We start from the raw sequence: 24,505 nt of genomic DNA, 5'->3' as shown, positions 1-24,505 counted from the left end.
TCCCTTTAGTGTCAGGTTTATGTCTTTCCTTTGTGCCTGGCATAAGGTAGTTACTTGGAAAACATTCATTCAATTGAAATAAGGGCTGCATTATTCTTTGAAAGTATCATTTCACTTATTTTTTAAAAATGCGGGTGACTTCTCTGATTATGAGATTTTCAAGAGCATAGACTGGATCTGGTGTTAGACACTCAGTAAACGCTGGCTGAATTGGATTGATTGTTTCTCATGAAATTGATCGTTATTTCAATACATACATAGAGTTGTTAAACCAGATTTTATGGAAAACAGTTATAAGATACTGTGAAAGCCAACTGCAGGAGACTAATATTATCTAAAGTGTCAAAGGAGACTTCTATGAAGAAGTGATATATGAGCCAAGACCATAAAAACAAGTAGGCAAGGGTGGTGGTGGGGTGGAGGGAGAAAGGCAGGGCGGGGGGGGGTGCCTTTGAAATAGAGGCAAGAGTATGTGAAAGGCCCTGAGATAGACAGGGGGTTGACGCATTAAATAAACTGATAAAAGCCAATGTTGCTGGAGCACAAGTGGGGTAGAATAGTTTTAAGCCAAGAAAGATTAATAATTCAAACTATTTCTGGCTGTTATAGAAAAAAGAGAGGCTAAGAAAAGATATGAGCAGGCCAGACAGGATACTATTGAAGCAGTCTAGGCAAGAGAAGATGTACTTGGGTGTGATAATGATGTTGAGAAGAGTGACTCAAACATATTTGGAGCCTAAATCAACAAAGCTTGCTAATGAATTGAATAAAAGGTGAAAGAAAAAAAGATGTTCAGAATGACTCTCAAGTTTCTGGTTCTGTAAACAGGAAGATGGCTGTCCGTTCCATTAAGGGATGGAACATAGGAGGAAGGCTGTATAACTTGTATAACTGTGTATGTATAACTTGGAACATGTTGAACTTGATGTGCTTTTCTGAACATCTAACTTCAATGTTAAAGGTGTAATCACAAAGTAAGAAGCTTAAATTAGTGGGGGTGATATGGTTTTGAGGGGTAAATATACAGCACGGTTGTGAGACTGACTGCCTGAATCAGAGCAGAGAAGTTTATGGGATATGAGGTGGTCAAAATGAGGCACTAGACTCTAGCAACTAGGGTATCACACCAACATGCACTAACCCATTACTGCAAGCGTTGGGTTGCAAAACACATGAAAGGATGCTCAACATCACTAATCATTAGAGAAATGCAATCAAAACTACAGTGAGGTATCACCTCACACCGGTCAGAATGGCCATCATCAAAAAATCAACAAACAGTAAATGCTAAAGAGGGTGTGGAGAAAAGGGAACCCTCTTGCACTGTTGGTGGGAATGGAAATTGATACAGCCACTATGGAGAACAGTATGGAGGTTCCTTAAAAAACTAAAAATAGAACTACCATACGACCCAGCAATCCCACTACTGGGCATACACCCTGAGAAAACAATAATTCAAAAAGACACATGCACCCCCAATGCTCACTGCAGCATTATTTACAATAGCCAGGACATGGAAGCAACCTAAATGCCCCTCGACAGACAAATGGATAAAGAAGATGTGGCACATATATGCAATGGAATATTCCTCAGACATAAAAAGAAACGAAATTGAGTTATGTGTAGTGAGGTGGATGGACCTAGAGTCTGTCATACAGAGTGAAGTCAGAAAGAGAAAAACAAATACCGTATGCTAACACATGGAATCTAAAAAAAAAAAATGGTTTGGAAGAACCTAGGGGCAGGACAGGAATAAAGACACAGACATAGAGAATGGACTTGAGGACACGGGGAGTGGGAAGGGTAAGCTGGACGAAGTGAGAGAGTGGCATGGACACGTACACACTACCAAACGTAAAATAGATAGCTAGTGGGAAGCAGCTGCATAGCACAGGGAGATCAGCTCAGTGCTTTGTGACCACCTAGAGGGGTGGGATAGAGAGGGTGGGAGGGAAACGCAAGAGGGAGGAGATATGGGGATATATGTATATGTATAGCTGATTCACTTTGTTATACAGCAGAAACTAACACACCGTTGTAAAGCAATTATACTCCAATAAAGATGTTAAAGAAAAAAAAACAAAGAATTGGGTTGCAGAAGAAAACTGAAATAAGTGCGCTCAATAAATATTAATTAAATGATCCATAGTGGCAAAACAGTCAAATGGGGGTAATGGTAACCAGAAAATTGGTGATTATTTTGTGACTCTTTGTGGGAAACTTTCTGGAATAATCCCTAATGGCTTTTGATCTAAGTGAAAGTAGAATAATCTGTTTCAACTATTTTAAAATACAGTGTCTTAAGTTTCTGCCTCTGGAACCATATTTTCTATATAAATTATTAGAGTGAGTCTTTGTTATTGTTATTTTTAAAGCATGACACAATTAGACTCTTCTCAATATGAAATAAAAAAATATGAAGAATGAGAAAGGATGAAGTTTTCCAAATAGATGATTTCATTCTGTATTTTCTATTTTTGTTTCCTAGCAGGAGAGAATTATAACCTCATCATCAGATTTAGTACAAGAGGAAAAAATTGAACTTCAGTCTAATAGACTAACTTACTGTACATGTTCTGAAAAAAGGAAATTGCCTTAGGAATTATCTGAAACATAATAAATCAGTTTAAGGAATAAAACAGTACTATATATTGTAATGCCAAAAAATCATCCTGGAAGCACTGATTTATCTAAGACTTCCACAGAGAAAAACCCCTAGCTAGCCAATGTTAGTCACCTGACATGAAGCATTTATTTAAAATATTCAGATAGGGAATGTCAACTAACAGGCAGTAACATGAATTTCTCTTTTCCTATCAAGTTGAAGAACTTTTCCTTGGTGTTTGATTGTAAACTGTAGTATAATGCTTCTTCAGAATTTCAAGGATAACTTACATGAAAAGGATCAAATTGCTACTAAAATATAATTTCAGTATGTTGTATTATTATATTTTTTAAAATTTAATTTAATTTTTTTTTTGGCTGTGTTGGGTCTTCGTTTCTGTGTGAGGGCTTTCTCCAGTTGCGGCGAGTGGGGGCCACTCTTCATCGCGGTGCGCGGGCCTCTCACTGTCGCGGCCTCTCTTGTTGCGGAGCACAAGCTCCAGACGCGCAGGCTCAGTAGTTGTGGCTCATGGGCTTAGTTGCTCTGTGGCATGTGGGATCTTCCCAGACCAGGGCTCGAACCTTTGTCCCCTGCATTGGCAGGCAGATTCTCAACCACTGTACCACCAGGGAAGCCCCGGTATGTTGTATTTAATAGTTTGAGATTATTCTTTCTGTAGATATATGAGTGTATATGTATACATGTGTATATACATATTTGGGAGAATTGAACAGTTACTGCTATTATATATCAAAGAAATGTCAAAAATTAAACACACATTTTTCTCTAATAAAATGCAAATGTAGAGACATCTGGACAAATAAACTCAGGAGAAGTTATGGTTTCTTTAGTACCTGAAAATTCTTCTACTGTTAGTTATTTCCTAGTTGAAAAATTAATTTATCTAAATGAAATATTAATGTTTGATGCTACAGATAACAGTCTTCAATAATTCTTGAAATTTTTATTTTACTCAAATAGTACTTTACCATTTCACTGGATTGTTCAGCAGATTTCCATTAACTAGCCACTATCAACATGGTCAACACTGATGTGAATGTTGAATCTTCCTTTAAATATCCTACTTCTTAAATAAAGTCTGCTTAATTACAGTATTGGGAGGATGGTGCTACTAGTCACAATTCCTACTCTATCCATATCATATCAAACTTCTACTACAGGAAATTTTCAAGCTTTTTCATTGGTTAGGATTTCAACAGAACTAACCAAAAGCAGGGAATTTATATTTAACATGCGAATGCAGAATACTTGATCTGGTATAAAGAAGTACTGCCAGAGCTTTTGCAGAAGTTGTAGATTTCAAAGGGCTTCTGTTTTAATGAAGAATCTTAAATGAAAGAATCTTAAAGAATCTTAAATTCTTTCATTTGCCTGAAGAATCTTAAAATGAAAGTATTAGCATGTTGGGTGACAATCCAGGATGATACTCTACTGGAAAGCAAAACTGCCAGAGTTTCCTGAAGAAATTAATAGCTCAGGAAGCATTTAGAATATATTTCAAACTACTATAGATTCAGTGAATGCATTGTCTTAGAAAAAGCTAGCAATACAAAGATCCTCGGTGATCAAACAGAGTGGGGAGCTCAGGATAGAGTGACATCAGCCACATAGTTATTTTCAGGCTTAGAAGTGAAAACAGAAACTACAGAAAAATAAACTATATAGGAGACCAAAGGAGTAGTGTGGTGCATGTACTATTCGTAAATTTTTCAAAAGGAGTAAGAAAAGATGAAGAACCAAGGTGAATCCAAATAAAAAAGTAAAGTCTTGGTAACAGATTACCTGCAAACCTACTAAAGTATAGTGAGATTCTTAAGCTCTCTCTGCAACCTATATGATAAGGAAATGGCACATCAAGACTTTGAAAACAGAAGAACAGAACTGAGCAGAACTTATGATAACCCAATCATAAGACAACCATTGTTGATTTCCTAGAGAGACAGATGATATTAAAACTATGCTCATGACAATTCAGTAATTCTGAATTTAATTTTTATTTATTTGTTTGATTTAAACATGTAACTTCTCAGTGACTGTTATCGAGTTTATCCATAATTGGATTAATTATTATAAATCAATCTCTTTTTGCTTGTCTCCTGATTGAGCAATCCCAGTGAAGCCTTCTCTTTAAGATTCTTTTGGACCAGGAAGAACATAAATAAAAAAAATAAAATGTAGTATGATATTGTTAGAAGTAAAATACATGAACCCAGCTTTACCTACTGACCATCTGGCTGCTAGATGGTACTCAGGCAGGGATAATTATGCCTATGTATAGTTCTTGAAAGATGCAATGTTATATGAGTTGCAAAAGCCCTAACTAGGTAACTGAAGAAAATAGTACAATCAAAAGAGATTCACAAGGCCCAAGTACTGCTACATCATTTGCTACTTACCATTTCCATAATACTGCGAAAGACACTATATTTCCAATCCTCAATCTCTTCTTCTGTAAATAATAAGTAATATAACCTATACATTATATGATGGTTGAGCATTCACTATGAAAATATAGAAGTGAAAAACAGGTATTACATGTTATTTTCTTGCTAGCATATTTTCAAATACTTCTTCGGTGCCTTGGTGCTCTTTCTTCCTCTTTTCTTTTATGTATACCTATGTATCCAGGGTCTTTTCTTTCTATGTATACCTCCCCCTCTTTCTTTTATTCACACATACATATAGTCACACCCAAAGAGTGGATCTGACCGGGCTAACTTGATAGATCACTGTAGTTAGAACAGAAATATTTCTTCTTTTTAACTTCTTTTAGCATTGTTAAGTTTGAACTGTAAAGAATTTATTGGGGTCACCAATATCTGTATCTGAGGCTAAGTTCTTGAAAATAGTGATTGCAAGAAAATAAGTTAAGCTAGTCAACATGTAACCAGGTATAAAGTAAGAGTAAAAAGATGTGTGCTTTTCCCCATAGGTACTGTCTCAACAATCTTCAAGGATAATGGACAAGTAAAAATTTAAATTAAAAAAATACCATTTATGGTAGTATCTGAAAACATGAAATGCATAGGAATAAACTTAAAAAAAATATGCTCAGGATATTTACCTTGAAAACTACAGAACATTGCTAAGAGAAAGTAAAAAAGACATAAGTATTGGGACATACCATGGTCATGGAATAGATGACACAATACTATTAAGATGCCAATATTTACCAAATAAATCTACACATTTAATGCAATATCAATTAAAATTTCAGAAGGGATTTTTGTAGAAAGTGACGAACTTAATCTAAATTTACACAGAATTACAAAGGGCCTATCATAGCCAAAAGAATTCTAATGAACATAATTGGAGGAATTGCACTATTTCATTTAAAGACTCAGTATAATGCTATAAGTGTAGTGGTATAGAAATAAGTGTCATATTAGCATAAAGACAGGCATATTCATTAATGGAATAGAATATGGAGTCCAAAAACTGACTCTTACACATGTGGTCAGATGATTTTCAATGAGCAAAGGTAAGCAATGAGAAAGGGTAGTATTCTCAACAAACAGCACTGTCACAACTAGATATCCATATTTAAATAAATAAATAAGGGGGAAAGAGAGAGTAATCTATATCTGATTCTTCTCCTCAGTGAATAAGAGCACCAAACTCCCTGTGGGGCGTGTGTGTGTGTGTGTGTGTGTGTGTGTGTGTGTGTGTGTGTGTGGAGAGAGGTCATTGGTCACAACTAACTCATGAAGTAATAGGGAGTCCCATTTTGAGCTGAACACTAATGGAGGATAAAACAATTTCTAATACTGTGTTTGGATAATGCTAATCTTAATCTCTTTTGTTGTATATTCTTCATTTTTCTCAGACGATGTCTTTGGTGATCTTACTATCTTCACTATATGGTCTGTGTAAGTGTTATCATCTCCCATGTCTTCACATGTTGTATCATGGCATGCAGTGACTTGCAAACCTTTATCTCTAGATCAGACCTCTCTCCTGGGTTCCAGATATGTAAATTTGAATATCTCTTTGATAGATTCCTCTGGATATACTAGTGGGACCTCAAGCCCAACACCCACCACAGATTCATCTCACTGTTTGTCTTCCTTCATTAGGCCTGCCCTTCACCCCATTCTGCTCTTCTTTTGTTCCCTGAATTGATGACTGATACTGCTTTTCACTCAGTTTCCAGAGTTACAAGCTCAACATTCATTGTTAACTCCTTCCTGACTTTCATATCCCTTCAGTTATCAGGAGTTTAGGATTATATTCCTTAGATTTTTTTTTAACATCTTTACTGGAGTATAATTGCCTTACAATGGTGTGTTAGTTTCTGCTTTATAACAAAGTGAATCAGCTATACATATACATATATCCCCATATCTCCTCCCTCTTGCATCTCCCTCACTCCTACCCTCCCTATCCCACCCCTCTAGGTGGTCACAAAGCACTGAGCTGATCTCCCTGTGCTATGCAGCTGCTTCCCACTAGCTATCTATTTTACGTTTGGTAGTGCATATATGTCCATGCCACTCTCTCACTTTATCACAGCTTGCCCTTCCCCCTCCCCATATCTTCAAGTCCATTCTCTAGTAGGTCTGTGTCTTTATTCCTGTCTTGCCCCTAGGTTCTTCATGACCATTTTTTTTTCTTAGATTCCATATATATGTGATAGCGTACAGTATTTGTTTTTCTCTTTCTGACTTACTTCACTCTGTATGACAGACTCTAGGTCCATCCACCTCACTACAAATAACTCAATTTCATTTCTTGTCATGTCTGAGTAATATTCCATTGCATATATGTGTCACATCTTCTTTATCCATTTGTCTGTCGATGGGCATTTAGGTTGCTTCTATGTCCTGGCTATTGTAAATAGAGCTGCAATGAGCATTGGGGTGCATGTGTCTTTTTGAATTATGGTTTTCTCAGGGTATATGCCCAGTAGTGGGATTGCTATGTCGTATGGTAGTTCTATTTTTACTTTTTTAAGGAAACTCCATACTGTTCTCCATAGTGGCTGTATCAATTTCCATTCCCACCAACAGTGCAAGAGGGTTCCCTTTTCTCCACACCCTCTCTAGCATTTACTGTTGGTAGATTTTTTGATGATGGCCATTCTGACCGGTGTGAGATGACATCTCACTGTAGTTTTGATTTGCATTTCTCTAATGATTAATGATGTTGAGCATCCTTTCACGTGTTTGTTGGCAATCTGTATATCTTCTTTAGAGAAATGTCTATTTAGGTCTTCTGCTCATTTTTGGATTGGGTTGTTTGTTGTTTTGATATTGAGCTGCATGAGCTGCTTGTAAATTTTGGAGATTAATCCTTTATCAGTTGCTTCATTTGCAAATATTTTCTCTCAAAAGACCCCGAATAGCCAAAACAATCTTGGGAAAGAAAAATGGAGCTGGAGGAATCAGGCTCCCGGACTTCACACTATACTACAAAGCTACAGTAATCAAGACGGTATGGTACTGGCACAAAAACAGAAAGATAGATCAATGGAACAGGATAGAAAGCCCAGAGATAAACCTATGCACATATGGTCACCTTATCTTTGACAAAGGAGGCAAGAATATACAGTGGAGAAAAGACAGCCTCTTCAATAAGTGGTGCTGGGAAAACTGGATAGGCACATGTAAAAGTATGAAATTAGAACACTCCCTAACACCATACACAAAAATAAACTCAAAATGGATTAAAGACCTAAATGTAAGGCCAGACACTATCAAACTCTTAGAGGAAAACATAGGCAGATCACTCTATGACATAAATCACAGCAAGATCCTTTTTGAGCCACCTCCTAGAGAAATAGAAATAAAAACAAAAATAAACAAATGGGACCTAATGAAACTTAAAATCTTTTGCACAGCAAAGGAAACCATAAGAAAAAGACAATCCTTTGATATTTTTGAACTAGACCTTTCTTGTCCATTTCTACTGCCACTGCCTTGGTTCAGGCCCCCATTTCTTTTTTTTTTTTTTAATTTTATTTATTTATTTATGGCTGTGTTGTGTCTTCGTTTCTGTGCGAGGGCTTTCTCGAGTTGCGGCAAGTGGGGGCCACTCCTTATCGCGGTGCGCGAGCCTCTCACCATCACGGCCTCTCCTGTTGCAGAGCACAGGCTCCAGACATGCAGGCTCAGCAATTGTGGCCCACGGGGCCAGCTGCTCCGCGGCATGTGGGATCCTCCCAGACCAGGGCTCGAACCCGTGTCCCCCGCACTGGCAGGCAGATTCTCAACCACTGCACCACCCGGGAAGCCCCCCATTTCTTAAATGAGTGATTATAGGAGCCTCTTGGCTTGTCACCAGCATGACCTTTCAAAACTATAAATCTGAATATGACAATCTTCCTATAACCTTTCCTTGACTCCCCATCACCTACTTAATCAAGAACCTGCACAATCAAGTGAAAACTCTTCAGTATGACTCTCCAGCCTCACCTTTCACCTCTTACCTATTCATATAGTACTGTTCAGTAATATCAAATTATTTTAAATTTCTAGCGTATATGAAGGTGTATCCTCTTATAGTTTCACAATGCACATTAATATATTAAGGGCTCTATGAAGACCTGTTATACGGGAACTTGCTTACTTTTTTTTTTTAATTGAGAAGTTCCCAAATATATTGAACTTCTAAATTTCACTCCTATCTTTACTCCTTCCCCAGGAGTAGCAATCACATCTCATAGGACTTTCTGAAGTTTTGATGACTATGATCTGGAAAATACTCATTTAACGGATGAAATCAAAATCACTTAGCCAGACATTCAAAAGACATTATTCCCTGACTCTCAGCTAATTTTCTAGCCTTTCCAATCCATACAGAAGCTCTTCATATATCCATACTCACTCTTATCTAAAAAAATCATTTTACTTTCTCATCTCTCTGAGCTCTGGGCATTTCTTCAGCCTAGAATGCCTCTCTGGCCCTGACCCATCCTTCATTGTTCAGCTCAATTCCTCCCCTTGGTTTAATGTGTGGCTCACCTCTTCAATGAAGTGATCTTTTTCTATGAACCCCTTTAGCAATTATTGCCTAAGCCATTACTTTGCAATTAATCATGTACTACTTTGTCACATATTTCTGCTATTGACTAGAAAGTTATTTAAATTTTTAGCATGCATCTGTTTTGCTTTTCAAAAAATGTCTTTAAACTCTTTGACCTATACCTGGATTCTCTTACTGTTCACCCAGGGCAAGTACATATAGCAGGCACACCATAAATGGCTGATCTTTTGTTGCTGCTTCTAAACCAGCAGAAGGGATTTACTAAAATCATAAGCTTTTATATTAATGCAGTGAAAGAGAATTTCAAATGATGGGGAATTTACATATTTTATGTTGTGCAAACGAGGCTGACTTTGAGATTCCTAGAAGAAATAATGCATATCTTAAAGACAGCGCTTTGAATTTTATTTGAAATAATTATTCTTTGACAGGGAAAAATAACTGTATTCAAGAAGTAAAGACAAATTTCATCCATTAGGATTAACTATTGATGCATTATAGTTACTTCATCAGATATTTTATACCTCTCCTATTCCACTGGAGAACAAATCAATTACATTAAAATATTTTTTCTGTGATTAGAATTGAATTCTAAAGTAGTACCTTTCTGCCTCATACACAAGACAAATACACCTACCAGAAAGCACACAACTGAAAAATGAAAGCTATAAACAAATGAATTTTCCTTCATTTTTATCACTAACCAATACCTACCATAGCATGACAGAAACCAAAAACACTCAATGCAATTTACAGTTGCACTAGCAAATGGTATTTCCCCAAGAGCTTTCCTGATGTCTAAACCACAACCTTGAAAAGTACTGAATCCTCCTACCTTCATTCTACATTTAATATCTGTCACGATTCTGCCTTTAGAAAGACAAATTAGTTATATGATGATAGGTAGTTCAGTAACTACCTGACAAATCAGACTTTTAAAAAATCTGTTGTTCTCTTAATTTTGATTTGGAGGTGACATTTATTGTTATGAATTTGGCAGATATAACCTTGTAATGGTGTGCATGTAGCTGATATATTGTAGTGCTTATTTACTCATTTTACTTGAAATATTTATGTAAATATACATGGAAATGTGTTTTTTTATAAATCTCACATTAAAAATTATTCTGTATTTTTGGCAAGTCATCAGAATAAGATAGCATCTTTGAGTAAGATGTATTTTCCATTACTCTTCCTTGTTTCTAAACCTCAGTTGTATCCATATCAATCCTCACCACTCAGTACACCTGGACCTGCCCAACTATCAGTCACTCTTAAGGAAGGTTGGGACACCCCTGGGATTTGCCACACAAGGTACTAGCTGTGACAGACTTTGTAAAGTCGGCTTGAAGTAGCACATGGTAAATGTTAACTTAAAAACTGAAAATAACAAATGATGTACTGGACTTACTTTAACACAATCTTTATTACATGTTTTGGCCTTTAAAATGCTAAAGCTATACTGGATATTTTTATTTCTGGTCCTTTGGAAAAAATGTGGATCCTCTGCTTTCTCAAGATAAGTTGTGAAATTTAGATGGAGGCATTTAAATCCCAAATCCAGCAGCTTCTCTCCATCATCTTGTTAACTGCAAATAAACAGCATTCAAACTTTGTTAAATGTGTTCCCAAAAGGGTTTTTATACAGTCAAATAGGAATTGGGGGGGTGAATGAATCCACTTACATATTACAATCTCATTTCAACTTTACCTATATAGAATGAACTCCCTGATTTTATCTGTGGTGCCTATCACTATGCCTGGCATTTGTTATTTGATCCATCAATGGAGAGAGGGGGATACAAGAGGAAACATTCACAAAGAGCCCTGAAAAACAACAAGTGTAATAAAAAACAATCCTATAGCTCTTTTCCTATATCATGCATTTCAAAAATGAATCTAAGAGAGGTTAAGAGAAACTCAAGTTATTGCTGGCAGAGCTGGGTCTAGAACCCTAGCCTGAAGCACAGGCTCTTGCTCCTGTGGGATGCTGCCCCCCTGGGATATAAGGACTGACAGGAAACAAGCACTTCTTCCCACTCAGTGTATTAGCATACCTTTTTTTTTCACAAAATCTAAGGGTTTTTCTCATTTTCCTTGCTTTATGCCATTTCCTCATCTTTAAAACATGTTTAGAAAATTCAACAAGCTATAAACAGTATTTTTTTATTAAGAGATGTGACATTAAGAGATGTCACAAATGTAGAGAGATTCAGTGTTTGCTGTATTCTACCAGCCATGCTGTAAAGGTTAGAAAAATGACATGTACTAATAAGACCCATGGCACTAATGAGAGGCTCTGGTGCCACACAGTATCTTAAAATCCTCCCCAGGGTTCATTACTATGCCATGTTGATCATGTCATTTTTAGTAAATTCAAGAGTGACTCATTCCTGGCTGACAGCTAAGTGCAGATACCGTTATGTTACCTCTAAAGCTCTGTCAGTGAGCTTGTCAGAAAATAAAGCAGAGCCTCCTTACTAGGAAAACATAAACGTCTGAACTTCCCAGGTTTTTGTCTTAACATACTGAAATTTCCTGTATGCTCTCTACTGAAATATTAATTTTCAAGCATGGTCTGAACAAACATGCTTTACAGAAAAAAAAACTCATCATTGTACCTTCACACAAAGGCTGTATTATCCTTTTTGTCTTGGAAATAGATTTCTATTTTTACATTAGTTTCAACAATGTACAAAAACCCTTAGAAGTTTTTTTTCAAATATCCTGATATTTTTATTTATTTCTTTATATGCAGAAGAAAAACTAAATTTCTATTTCCCTAAACAGAAAAGACATTTTTTTTATCTGGGCAAAAATGCCTCTAAAATGTCTCTTTGATAAATTGTGAAATATGAGTGTTGATACATAATTATCCTAATGTGTGTTTTTCCCAAAGATGATATGTTCTTACTTTAATTGCTTTCATGCAGTTAAAATTCTGCATGTGGAATTGTTTTCAGTCATTTGAAAAAACGTTGAATTGTATTCTGTGTTGGAGACCAGGTAATTTGGGTAAATTTCTGAACCAATCTGTGGCTGTCGTCTCTGGGGCATCTTCTTACCTGACAGTGAGAAGTCTCCTTCACACACCTATGGTCACAAATATATAGTTCAGTTTGGGTTAATCTCTGAAAAGGAGAGCTTATAAACTCTTGGGAGCTTTGGCTCAGCCATCTTGTCACGTGGACAGTGCATGAGAGAAAGCCTGCCTGCCGAAAAAAAGAGAATCATGGAAATATGCAGGAGACAGAGACAGAAGAAAGATGCATACATTCCCTGAGGTCCTGACCACTTCCCAATTCTTGCATGCAATCCTGAGGTCATTCTGCATGCTTTGATTCTTCTGAGACAATTTATGTTTAATCAGTTAACCATTTATTTCTTGTTTGCTTTGCATTGCTTTTCTACTTAAGCTTTCTCGATTTGGTTTCTGTTACTTGTAAACAGAGTCTTATTTGGTACCCAGGCCTCAACTGTTGGTGGTGGTGGTGGTGGTGTATGTGTGAAAATGACATGAGGATAGATTCATGTTTTTTTTTAATCAATTGGACTGCCAGAAATAAGGCTCTGGTAGAATGGGACAAACTACAGATTAATGGGATGAAAAAATGATAGGTATCCATCAGTCTGGGTCCATCAGGGAAGATGCCTCCAGAAGTCAATGGACAAAATCTAGCAGGGTAGAATATTTTATCAGAGAGGTTTTACAGATAGATAGTTCATGGTAAAAGAGGAAGGAGGAAGGATATTGTGCAATCTCATAGCTGAGAATACGAATGCTCGTGGGGACTGGGATCTAGGGAGAATACAGTATTTAAATTTGGGGCTGCTCCATTTATGCCTATAAATACAGATACCTTGAAAGGTGCTGTTACAACAGAGCTCATCTACTAAAAGTGGGTTATAAAATGGAGTCTGGTTGCAGAAAAAAGGTTAAGTGCTCAAGTACAGAAACCCCGTGGTTCTCGACCAGAGGCAATTTTGCCCCTTTGGGGACATTTGGCAATGTTGGCTGTTACAACCGGAGTAGGGGTTTGTTAGTGGCATCCAGTGGGCAGAGGCCATGGATACTTCTCAACATCCTGCACTTCCCAGGATGGCCCTGCACAGTAAAGGATGATCTGATCCAGACATCAATAGTGCCGAGGCTGAGAAACCCTACTTAAGCAATAAATAGAAACAAGTGGAATCTTTCGATACTTCAGAGTGAATCTCCAAATTCCAGGTTCAGAGTCCTCCTGGTTCTCATCTGTGAAGTTAAATCAGTTTCAGATATTGAATAAGGGTTGTGGGGAGAGGAGCTTATCTTTGATGGAGTCAAGGTCCATTCCCAACTGGCACATTTAGTCACTGCAGTTATTTTGTGTGTGTGTGTGTGTGTTGTTTTTATTTTTATTTAAAAATTTTTTTTCCAGTCATTTAAAAAAATTTTTTATTGGAGTATAGTTGCTTTACAATATTGTGTTAGTTTATACCATACAGCAAAGTGAATCAGCTATACGTATACATATATCCCTTCTTTTTTGGATTTCCTTCTCATTTAGGTCACCACAGAGCAGTGAGTAGAGTTCCCTGTGCTATACAGTTGCAGTTATTTTTATATATTATTTTCTCAGCCTATGGCTAGCCTGCAGATATAGGACCCAACCTAACTGTACCTCAGTCGCCTCAGAGGCTTGTCAGTACTGGGTTCTCGAAGGCTTAAAGCAATTGCATCCTGACACACTAAACCGAAACACAGAATTGGCACAGTGGCCTATTTCACTGTATGCCATAGCAGAAATACTAAGCTAGGAGCACCATACTATAACAAGAATATTACAGAAAGAGAAAACATTTATAAGACTTCTAATTTGATGTCTAATAACTTGAAAAGTCAATATAAACTGAAACAAGAAGGCGATTCTATAATTTTACTTTTAAAAAGAAATACAGGAAAATGTTGCTGTGTCAGTGCAGAGGTATTTCATCTATGCTGGCTTTGCATTAGGCCTAGGAATGTGTATCTATTTGTGTTGTACAAAGATTCTGAACAACGCAAAATTTCAGAGAAGCACCCTTACACACAATCACCAAAATATGGGAATTCAGCAATTTTGTTTGACTGACTCTCCAGGAAGCAGCATAAGAATGCTCCTACCTTTGACTCCAATACTCACTGTTTTAGTTTCCTATTGCCGCTGTAACAAATTACCAAACCCTAGTGGCTTAAAACAACACAAATTTATCATCTTACACTTTTGGAGGTCAGAAATCTGAAATGGGTCTCACGGGGCTACTTTCCTTCCTGGGGCTCTAGAAGAGAAACCATTTTCTTTCACTTTCCAGGTTCTACAGGCATCCCCTATCCCTTGGGCCACGTCCCACTTCTAGCATCAAAACCAGCGATGATCTGAGCTCTTCTCAGGATGACGTCCCTCTGGTTCTTACTCTCCTGCCTCACTCTTCCCTGTGTAGGGAGCCTTGGTCCAACAGGACAATACAGATAATCTACTTATCTTAAGGTCAGCCCTTTGCCATGTAACATAACATTTTGATAGATTCTGAGGATTAGAATGTAGGCATCTTTGTGGCAGACCATTACTATTGCTACCACATTCACTAAAAAAAGCATTTTACAAATAAGTAGATACAGCTTACTAAGCTGTATTAGTCACAGAATCAAGCTTTGGCATTTGAAATGGAAGAATTACATCAGACATTTAAAAAAAGATAGCAAGCAAAACCTTGAGGTTTTAAAAGAATTTCATGATCTTGTAGAAAACTCATTTCTTAATACAGTCTAACTTCTGGAATGTTCACAAAACAAATGTAATTTAGGAATGAAGGATTCTCAGGATAGCATGACGTTATCAAATAGTTATTCATTTTATTATTGCCATAACATTAAGCATGGGATTTCTAATTTTATTAACCTTTTGATATGTCACAAAAATCCTGCCCACACTCCAGCTCTCCACCCCTAAAAATGTAATTCTCTTTAAAAAACTACAGAAGTTAAAAATACTCCTCCTTCCTACATTGGGAGTAAAATCAAAGCAAGTGCTATAGAGGACAGGGTGAATACTGCAGTCTTGTAGATGATCCTTCACACTAGTGATGAGGAACTCTGAGATGACATTTCAAAGATATTGACAAACTCAGGATCATTGATATCAATAATAGAGTTGATAGTTTTCTACAGAATGAAACTACCCCTTGGAAGAAGTATGCTTTAGCCTTTGATTCACTTATTAATTTCATAGTCATTTAGTAGAAGGGGTACAGGAAATCACCTAACTGCCTCACACATTTTTAGGAGTAAAAATAAAGATGACATAAAGGTAGATCAATAATGCATTTTTCCAGGAAACCAAGAGATTTCCATCATATCCATTCTATAGTGACAATTTCCCTTTAAATTATCACAAACCCTGATGAACATAATGATGCCTCTAAATAGAAAAAAAAAATATTCGATTTTTTCTTTTTAAGACATCAAGGAAATAAACAGTGCATTTAAAAATGCTTACATCCTATAACAACAAAATGATAATGAGGACTACAATGAACACTTTAGCACTTAATAGGGGTTTCCTTTATCCACAATACCTAAGTTATTCTAGAAAACAAATACAAAAAACCAAGCACATGTATCTTCTCTAAGGTACAAAAAGTTCATGAATTTAAATAACTATTTAAAGCTACAGAATAGGAGAGGCTATACGGTATAGATAATTGTCAGCTGAGTTGCATAAAAGATAAGGAGTGTGAGATGTGTGTTATTGAAAACAAATGCCATATATCTTACCTATCCTTTTATCTACTTATCTATCTATGTATCTATCTATTCTATCTCTCTATCTCTCCATCTATCTACTTACCTATCTATCTGTCCCTCAAATGCATTTTGAGTCCCTGGAAGGCTGAGAACATGTCTTCATTTCTTACATCCCATATAGTGCCCAGCAGTAACTTGATCTTTGTAGGCAACATTGTTTTTGCTTACTGCATTCTGCAGTACTGAATACTGACATTATCAGATATAGTAAAGTGATTAAATGACAAAGAGCTCTAATATAAATTTTTAAATTGCCAAGCCATTGTTATCTAAGTTAAGTATATTCTATATTTCAAGTAATGCCTCCCAATTTTATTTATCACACTGATCTAATTAAACACCATTGGCCCAGAGTAGCGAGTACTGACTGGTTCCCTAACTCAACTGTAATATCATGGGAAGGTTTAGCACTTCATTAAAAGTATAACCTCATCTGCTGCTAGCTCAATCATCTAATAATTTAAAATATGTAGATTGTGTAAGTAAACAATATAAAAAGATAATCTGTATAAAATTTTTAAAATTGCAGGTACATTTTAAGTCCATGGGAACATAAAAAAATGCTGGAATTTATTTTTCAAAGTGTACCCTGCTAAGCAACAAAATGAAGCATCTTTGGATGGTAATGAAAAATTTCACTCTCAGGTACAGTAGTATGTGATAATGATAACCTTAAAATAGCAACCAGCTTGCAATAACTGAAGAAAGAAACTACTGCGCCATTAATCCACATAATGTAACTGATTTGATATTGCCTTTTCCAATCTCTCTCACAGCTTAAGAAAAAATACCATGTTCCAATTGAGAAAAAAATTTATTAAAAAAAACTTTCAGTACATAGAAAAGAAGCATTCATGGTTCTCAAAAGCTGGACTATACTAGGTTGTAATATTACTACACTGTTCCTTGCTTTCTGTGTTCCTTGCTTTCTGTGTTTTAGTCAGCATCCATTTTGTGGGAAAGGGATGAATGGGGAAGCTTCCTTAATTTAGATCCTTTCATCTGAAGATTTCAAAAGCTTTGCTGATGGCTATTATTTACAGTCGCTGAATAAATGGGAGCACTGAGCCAATGGGAGGCTATAACTATTCTGTAAATGAATTACAAAGCAGTAGAATCTTGTTAAAACAAGTCGGAATGTAAAATGTCTTAGGCGTCCTGCTCAATTGTGAACTCAGCTTCCACTTTTCTAAGCAACTTTCTCCATTTTAGAACTTTATTCTGACATTTTAAGATTAATAATGACCTTGCTCACTTGTTCACACAGAGTCATTGGCCCCTGATTGTTTTTAGAAATGTAAGCCAGCTAATGTGCCACCTATGTGCGTATGCATGAAAAGTGGGTGGGGAGAGGGTGTATGACATTATGACATGCAATCTGAATGTGCTTTAGGATATAAATTTGCAGAGGAAATAAAAGGAGAGAAAAATAAGCCTTTAGACTGAAAATTGATGGAAAAGGAATGGAGGAAATTACTATTAAGTTTAGAGGGTTAGAATACCTAAAAAGCAAGTCTACGATAAAGTAATTTTGGACAGGAGGCTACTAAGAGACATATGAGGAGAGGAGTTGTGTGCAAGAGGCAGAAACGTGTGGGGCTAAAGATGGGGGGCAGAAAGATATGACTCCTAATAAATACAATAAAAATTTTTCATTGATGAAAGATCTATGAAGGCTTTTTAAAGTTATGGCTCCCACACCAGGCCAATCATCTGAACCACCTAAAGAATGCTCATAAATCAATTCCCATCATGTGCTCCCCGGAGATACTGATTTATTAGATCTGGCTTAGAATCCAAGAATTTGACCAATATTTATCAAAGATTCTGGGGAATCTGAAAGTATAAACACGTTAAACGATCTAACCGTCCACTATGACCAATACCTAAGAAGCATATCCAACTCTGGGAGCAGCAGATACTTTGCTAGTTCCCATCAACTAACATTGAGAAACTTAAAATAGGAACTGAGGAAGGATGGGTTTGTCGAGGTATCCGAAGTCACACTCAGAGTTTTCTGGTGTCAGTATGCTTGCATGATCTGTATCTTGAGATGCTCTTCTGTTACCTGGCCTAGATTTTTTCTCCCTGCTTATTTCTTGGACAGTGACCCCAATGCAGCCCAACTGGAAGACTAGACTTTATTTGGATCCTTAGGCTGTCCTGCAGTCTGCCCACATTGTCAAGTTTGTCTTTAGCTTTACCTTCTATTCATGCAAACCTCACAAATCTAACAGACACAGAATCAGGGAAAGTTTGAGCAAAGCCTTTCACCAGTGTGCCCCATGAGCCCCTCAGGACTTTTCTTACACTGTTCAGTCCTCACTCACTCTGACCCTCTCAATTCAGAATCAGTGAACAACAGCCCAATGATTTTGTGGAAGTTTAACTGCATCAAGAAGAGTTCTTAATCACATGAATGATATTCTATCAATGTTTTTAAAGAGTGATCTTTGCTCCTGAAGCAGAAACACTGGTGGCCTTGTTAAGATGTATGTTCTCAGGCTGCATAATCTATGAAATTAGAATCCATGTGTGCAGAAGTTAACGATTTACATTTTAAAACTAAATTTGCAGGTAATTTTTCTGCACATTAAAGTTTGAAAATTGTTGGAAAACACAGAGGTCATTTAATTAATTAGATAATTATTTACTTTGTTAATTGATTCCATAAACAACAATTTATTGCCTTCCACATGCCAGGTACTAGATAGGCTCTGGGAGTGTAAAGATGGTTTGAAAAGAAAGTAATGCCTTCCAGTGTGGAAGACAGACAAGTCAATAGATGATGGAAATAGAGCGTGACTGGTGTTGTGATAAATAAGCACAGGGCCGTCTAAACATGTGGAAGGTTTAGATGTTTTGGAACGTGGTTGTCTGACAGCTGTGCACTATGATCACATGAGTTTGCTTTAATGGGGTGCCAGTTGTTTTCTGTCTACCTTATACACTTAAAAAATCACAAAATGTTCCTTTAAAATTTTTCCAATGAGACCGCAGTGTTTTTCCTTATTGTACAGCCCTTTTGCATTTAGATATTTTAAAGTGGCATCACTGTTGATATAGAAAATTGTGTTCAGGTGTAACTTTAAAAAAATCAAAACAGAAGAGCCACATTAATACAACCAAAATGCTTTGACCTCTATTTTTGCTGCTACTCAGTGAGGTGATTATAATGTTTTGAGATAATATAACTGAGTTGTTAGTGTTCCATAGCCTTCCTGAAATTTTAATTTACATAATTAGTTTGGGATAAATTACTTACCAGAAAAATACATACAGAAATTATTATGTGAAGAATGACAGTATCAAAACCAAATCTGAACTATCTGTACATTATTTGTTACTAGGTTTTTCCAGATGGTTGAGTTACATGAGGTTTTAGAAAATATGGGACATTTTAATACAACACTTCCAACACTATATAAAGATTTAAGGTTTTATATCATATCACATAAGTGACAGGACATCTAATATTTATTTTTTAAAGAGTAAAAGTAAAAGTCAAGTTTTTTCAAGTGCAAGAAGCCCATGATCAAACTTTTCTTTCTCTAATGCAATGTAAGCACCATGAATACACAACAGACTCTGCCCACAGAATCCACTTTGTTGTCAGGGAGACAATATGGTGTGACAAGTGCTCTGATAGGTGCCACTGAACCAGATATACTGTGACAATATTAAATATTGTGTTGTATACAAAATATTTAAATTTTGTGCCTCACCTGTGTAGAATGTATGATAGCCACCACTAAAGGGAATACAAGATGAATAAAGCCCCAATATCTAGTAAACTGGATGAGACGAAGACATATACACTATAATCTCAGTAAAAGTAAGGTAGATCTCAAGAGGAGGTACAAGCAAAGAGCTCAGAAAAGGGTGAGATTGACTTTAGATTGGGTGATAAATGAAGGCTTCATAGAGGGGAGAGAACTGAGATGAGCCTCAGCATGGCTATCTAACAAATGTAAGAATAATAACAACAGTGTTCATTATTGCTATCACTTATTGAATGCCTTCTATTGACCAGCCACTCAACTAAGTGCTGGGCTAATAAGTTATTATGAATAGCCCCATATTTGAACTAGATGTTACTCTCTTTATTTTACAAATGAAGAAACTGCAGTTATTAGAGTGTAAGCAATTCTGCCTAGGTCACACAGCATTATTGAAGAGCCTGGATGCCAACCCAGGTATCTCTGACTTAAACCCATGTATTTTACGCCACACTGCCCTGCAACCCTGTCCTAACAACTGGACCTAAATACAAAGAAAATCTGTGAAAAAATAAAAGGGTATTCAGATAGATCAGTGGTCTTCAGCTATTTGGTGTTATAATCTACTAAAAGGAACTGATGAAAAACATGGAGTCTCTCCCTAGAAAAGTACCTATTAAACATATCGACTTAGAATTTTTAAAAGTTTTCCCCTTGAATCTGAGATGAGAATCTGATGAAGACTATGGATCTTCATGTCTCCAAATTGTTGCCCATAAATTCAGTGCATTCACTGGCCCTCTCATGTCTCTGGGATCCCTGTACCTCAGGATTGGGATCCCAGGAGACGATGGTACCCTAGAACACAGGTAGTAGAATGGTAAAGGAGCCTATTCTGTAATAAGGTTTCTTTGCAACCTCAGATCTTTACTTTTTCCCTTCTATTCAACCAACACATCCAGTAGGTACGACAATCTAGCTTCTCTCCATTGCCACCACCGCTAAGACATGGACTCTATCAGTTGGCCTATTCTAACAGTTTCCTCATTATTTTCTTACTACAAGCTTCTCCTCCACTCTGGTCTATTCTCTACATTGCTTTATGGTATTTTTCTTATATGAACAGTTTGTCACTCTCTTATTTAAAAACCTCTTTTGCTAGCACAAATAACAAAAGTAAAAAATCAACAAATGGGACAATATCAAATTCAAAAGCTTCTACATGGCAAAAAAAAAAAGTCAACAAAATGAAACTGCAGCCTACAGAATGGGAAATAATTTTGCAAACCATATTTTGAATAAGGGGTTAATATCCAAAATATATAAAGAATTAACATATATGAATAACAAAAAACCCAAACAAAATCTGATATTAACATGGGCAGACGAACTAATTAGACATTTTTCCAGAGAGAACATCGAAATGGCCAACAGGTACATGAAAAAAATGTTCAACCTCACTAATCATCACGGAAATGCAAATCAAAACTAGAGGGAGATATCACCTCACACCTATTAGGACGGCTATTATCAAAAAGACAAACAGATGCTGGTGAGGATGTAGTGAAAAGGGAAACCTTATACACTGTTGGTAGGAATGTAAATTAGTCCAACCACTAGGAAAAACTATATGGAGGTTCCTCAAATATTAAAAATATATCTACCATATGATCCAGCAATTCCATTTCTGGGTAAAAATCCAAAGGAAATGAAAACAGGATTTTGATGAGATATATGCATACCCATATTTATTGCAGCATTATTCACAACAGGCAAGATATGGAAACAACCCAAATGCCCACCAATGGATAAATGGCTAAAAAAGATGTGGTACATATATACACAATTGAATACTATTCAGCCATGAGAAAGGAAGATATCCTGCCATTTATGACAAGGATGGACCTTGAGCACATTGTGCTAAACAAGGTAAGTCAGACAGAGAAAGACAAATACTGTACAATATCACTTATATGTAGAATCTAAAAATGTCTAATCTGTACAAAAGAGAGTAAAATGATGGTTACCAGGGATGGGGGGGTGGGGGAATTAGATTGATGGTATTTAAGGGTACAAACTTGTAACTAGCAGTAAATAATAAGCCATAGGGATCTAATGCACAGTATAAGAAACATAGTCAATAGTGCTGTACTATAATAATGTAACGTGATAAATATTGCCTCAGTGGCAATCATACTACAATACACAAATGTATCAAAGTAAAAAAACCTATTTTGCTTGCTTTTTACACTAATTATGGAACTTCTTATCAAGGTATGGACCACTCAGTATTCCACAATGTGGGCCCAAATCGTATTTCTCTTTCATTTAAAAACCAACCAGACCTGTGTGGGCCACTGCCACCTCCCGGGTGCGGACATGGCGCTCGACCCCACAGAGCCGCATCTCAGACGAGTCGAAAGAGATGCTTTGATCCCTAAAATAATGAGAGAAAAGGCCCGAGAGAGATGTTCTGAACAAGTTCAAGATTTCACTAAATGTTGCAAGGACGCTGGAATCCTTGTGGTAGTAAGATGCCAGAAAGAAAATTCTGCATTGAAAGAATGTCTAACTGCTTACTATAATGATCCAGCCTTTCATGAAGAATGCAAAATGGAATACCTGAAGGAAAGGAAGGAATTCAGAAAAATTGGAATTCCTACCAAGAAAAGGCTGAGGAAGCTTCCCACAAGCATGTAGGCAAATATTCAAATGATACTCAGGAACGCCAATGTTCATGGAAATCACAGTCACCTGAAATGATGGACTCAAGGAAGTGTGTTTGCTTTATCCTTAATAATGGAAATAATTTTATCTGAAATAAAGATTTTTTTAAACTTAAAAAAAATTAAAAAATTAAAATCAACCAAACAAATACCTATTCATTATTTGAACTATATACATTTGTTTGTGCTTACTTTTCTTATTTTTTCCTTTACTTTTCGATAAACTCCTACTTATACTATTAGAGCTAGCTCAAGTAGCTTCTCTGTGAAGCCTCTACTAACTTCCCCACCCACCCACTCACTCACTCACAGGACACTTCTTTCAGTCATCTCTTGCAGCCATGTTTTACAGTAATGGATCTATTTTATGTAAGTATACTCTGCAGAGGTGTAAGGCTAAGGTCACAGCCCACTGATCTTTGTATCCCAGTCATCCAGCACAGTGCCTGGAATATAGTGTGTGTTCAGTAAATAATATTTTATATACAAAAGTGAATGAAAGATGAATGAATGAATAATCATTGAATAGAAGTTTCATATTATATCCAGGATAGTTCTCAATGTACATTTTTTTCTAGTTTGCTTTTACAAAATTTATTAGTGTTACTTTCAATTATCACTTCTACTAGGACAATGTCATTATTTTGTTGTTAAAGGGAATTGCACACACACACACATGCGTGCACACACACACACACATTTATCCCAAAACTGCTGCTATGCATTCAGAAAATGGCCAATTTTACAACCAGCTGGTTGACATATAATTACTTCTATCTGGCAGGCAAAAGAGCAATATATATATATATATATATATATATGCGTGTGTGTATATATATATGTGTGTGTGTATATATATATATATTGTTCAAGCTCTTGGAAGCAGTGACTCAGTTTTTAGAAAGTTGTTCACCATAAATAATTGTATTTAATCATTTAACTGTAATCTTGTTTAGTACAGCAATATTTTTAAACAGATAAAACCTTGAGATATCTGAAATTTCTAACTAACATGATAATATAGAAGAATATTTAATCATATGGAGAAATGTTAATTACATATTGTTAAGTGAACAATGAGTTACAAAACAGTATAGATACTAGGATGAAAGACACTTGAGTAAAATATACATTGTGGAGTCTAGGAAGACATTTAAGAGAAAACAACACTGGAAAACAAATTTATTATTTTCCCAAGCACTAGCTGTAGAATCATGTGTTTGTGTGTGTGTGTGTATAAAACTTTAATAAAAACATGCCCCACGTGCCATAAAATGATTACAGATGTATGATAAATGCTAATTTTTATGAGAGCCCCCAGGGAACTTTAAATTATTAGTAAAAATACAATTATACCACTTTATTCCTTCATTCTTTTCATTTATTCCTTCAGTAACCTATGGATGAGAGTCTAATAGGTGTCAATACTGTGCTAAATTCGTAATGACCAAAATGTTTTACTACCCTCATGAATCCCAAGTTCTAGCTACTAAGCAGTGCCTAAGAAAATAACCATATGTATTTATAAGATATTATGAAAATTTATGGAGGTAGGAGGGGAAAGGGTTAGAAAATTGAGATGAATTGGACTTTAAAGTTTGAATTAGGCTGAGTTGATGGAGAAGAA

The 24,505-nt window shown here is 36.2% G+C and overlaps 2 protein-coding genes across 2 annotated transcripts in view; one reads left to right on the top strand and one right to left on the bottom strand.

Moving 5' to 3' along the window:
• Positions 1–24,505, bottom strand: part of KCND2 (potassium voltage-gated channel subfamily D member 2) — a gene marked incomplete at both ends in the record, with an annotated part of 468,862 nt that overhangs the window by 314,221 nt on the left and 130,136 nt on the right. The window lies entirely within an intron of this gene.
• Positions 22,532–22,981, top strand: LOC309810326 (COX assembly mitochondrial protein homolog; the record flags this gene model as incomplete). The annotated part of the gene is made up of 1 exon (XM_082632293.1): positions 22,532–22,981. The coding sequence occupies one exon, from the start codon at positions 22,532–22,534 to the stop codon at positions 22,850–22,852; it is 321 nt and encodes a 106-aa protein (XP_082488419.1). The 3' UTR covers positions 22,853–22,981.

The sequence above is a fragment of the Mesoplodon mirus genome, assembly GCF_964341445.2.
Source record: "Mesoplodon mirus genome assembly, chromosome: 9".
NCBI classification, from domain to species: Eukaryota; Metazoa; Chordata; class Mammalia; order Artiodactyla; family Ziphiidae; genus Mesoplodon; species Mesoplodon mirus.
The sequence above is the reverse complement of the archived record's forward strand: the minus strand, read 5'-3'. Positions and strand labels throughout refer to the sequence as shown.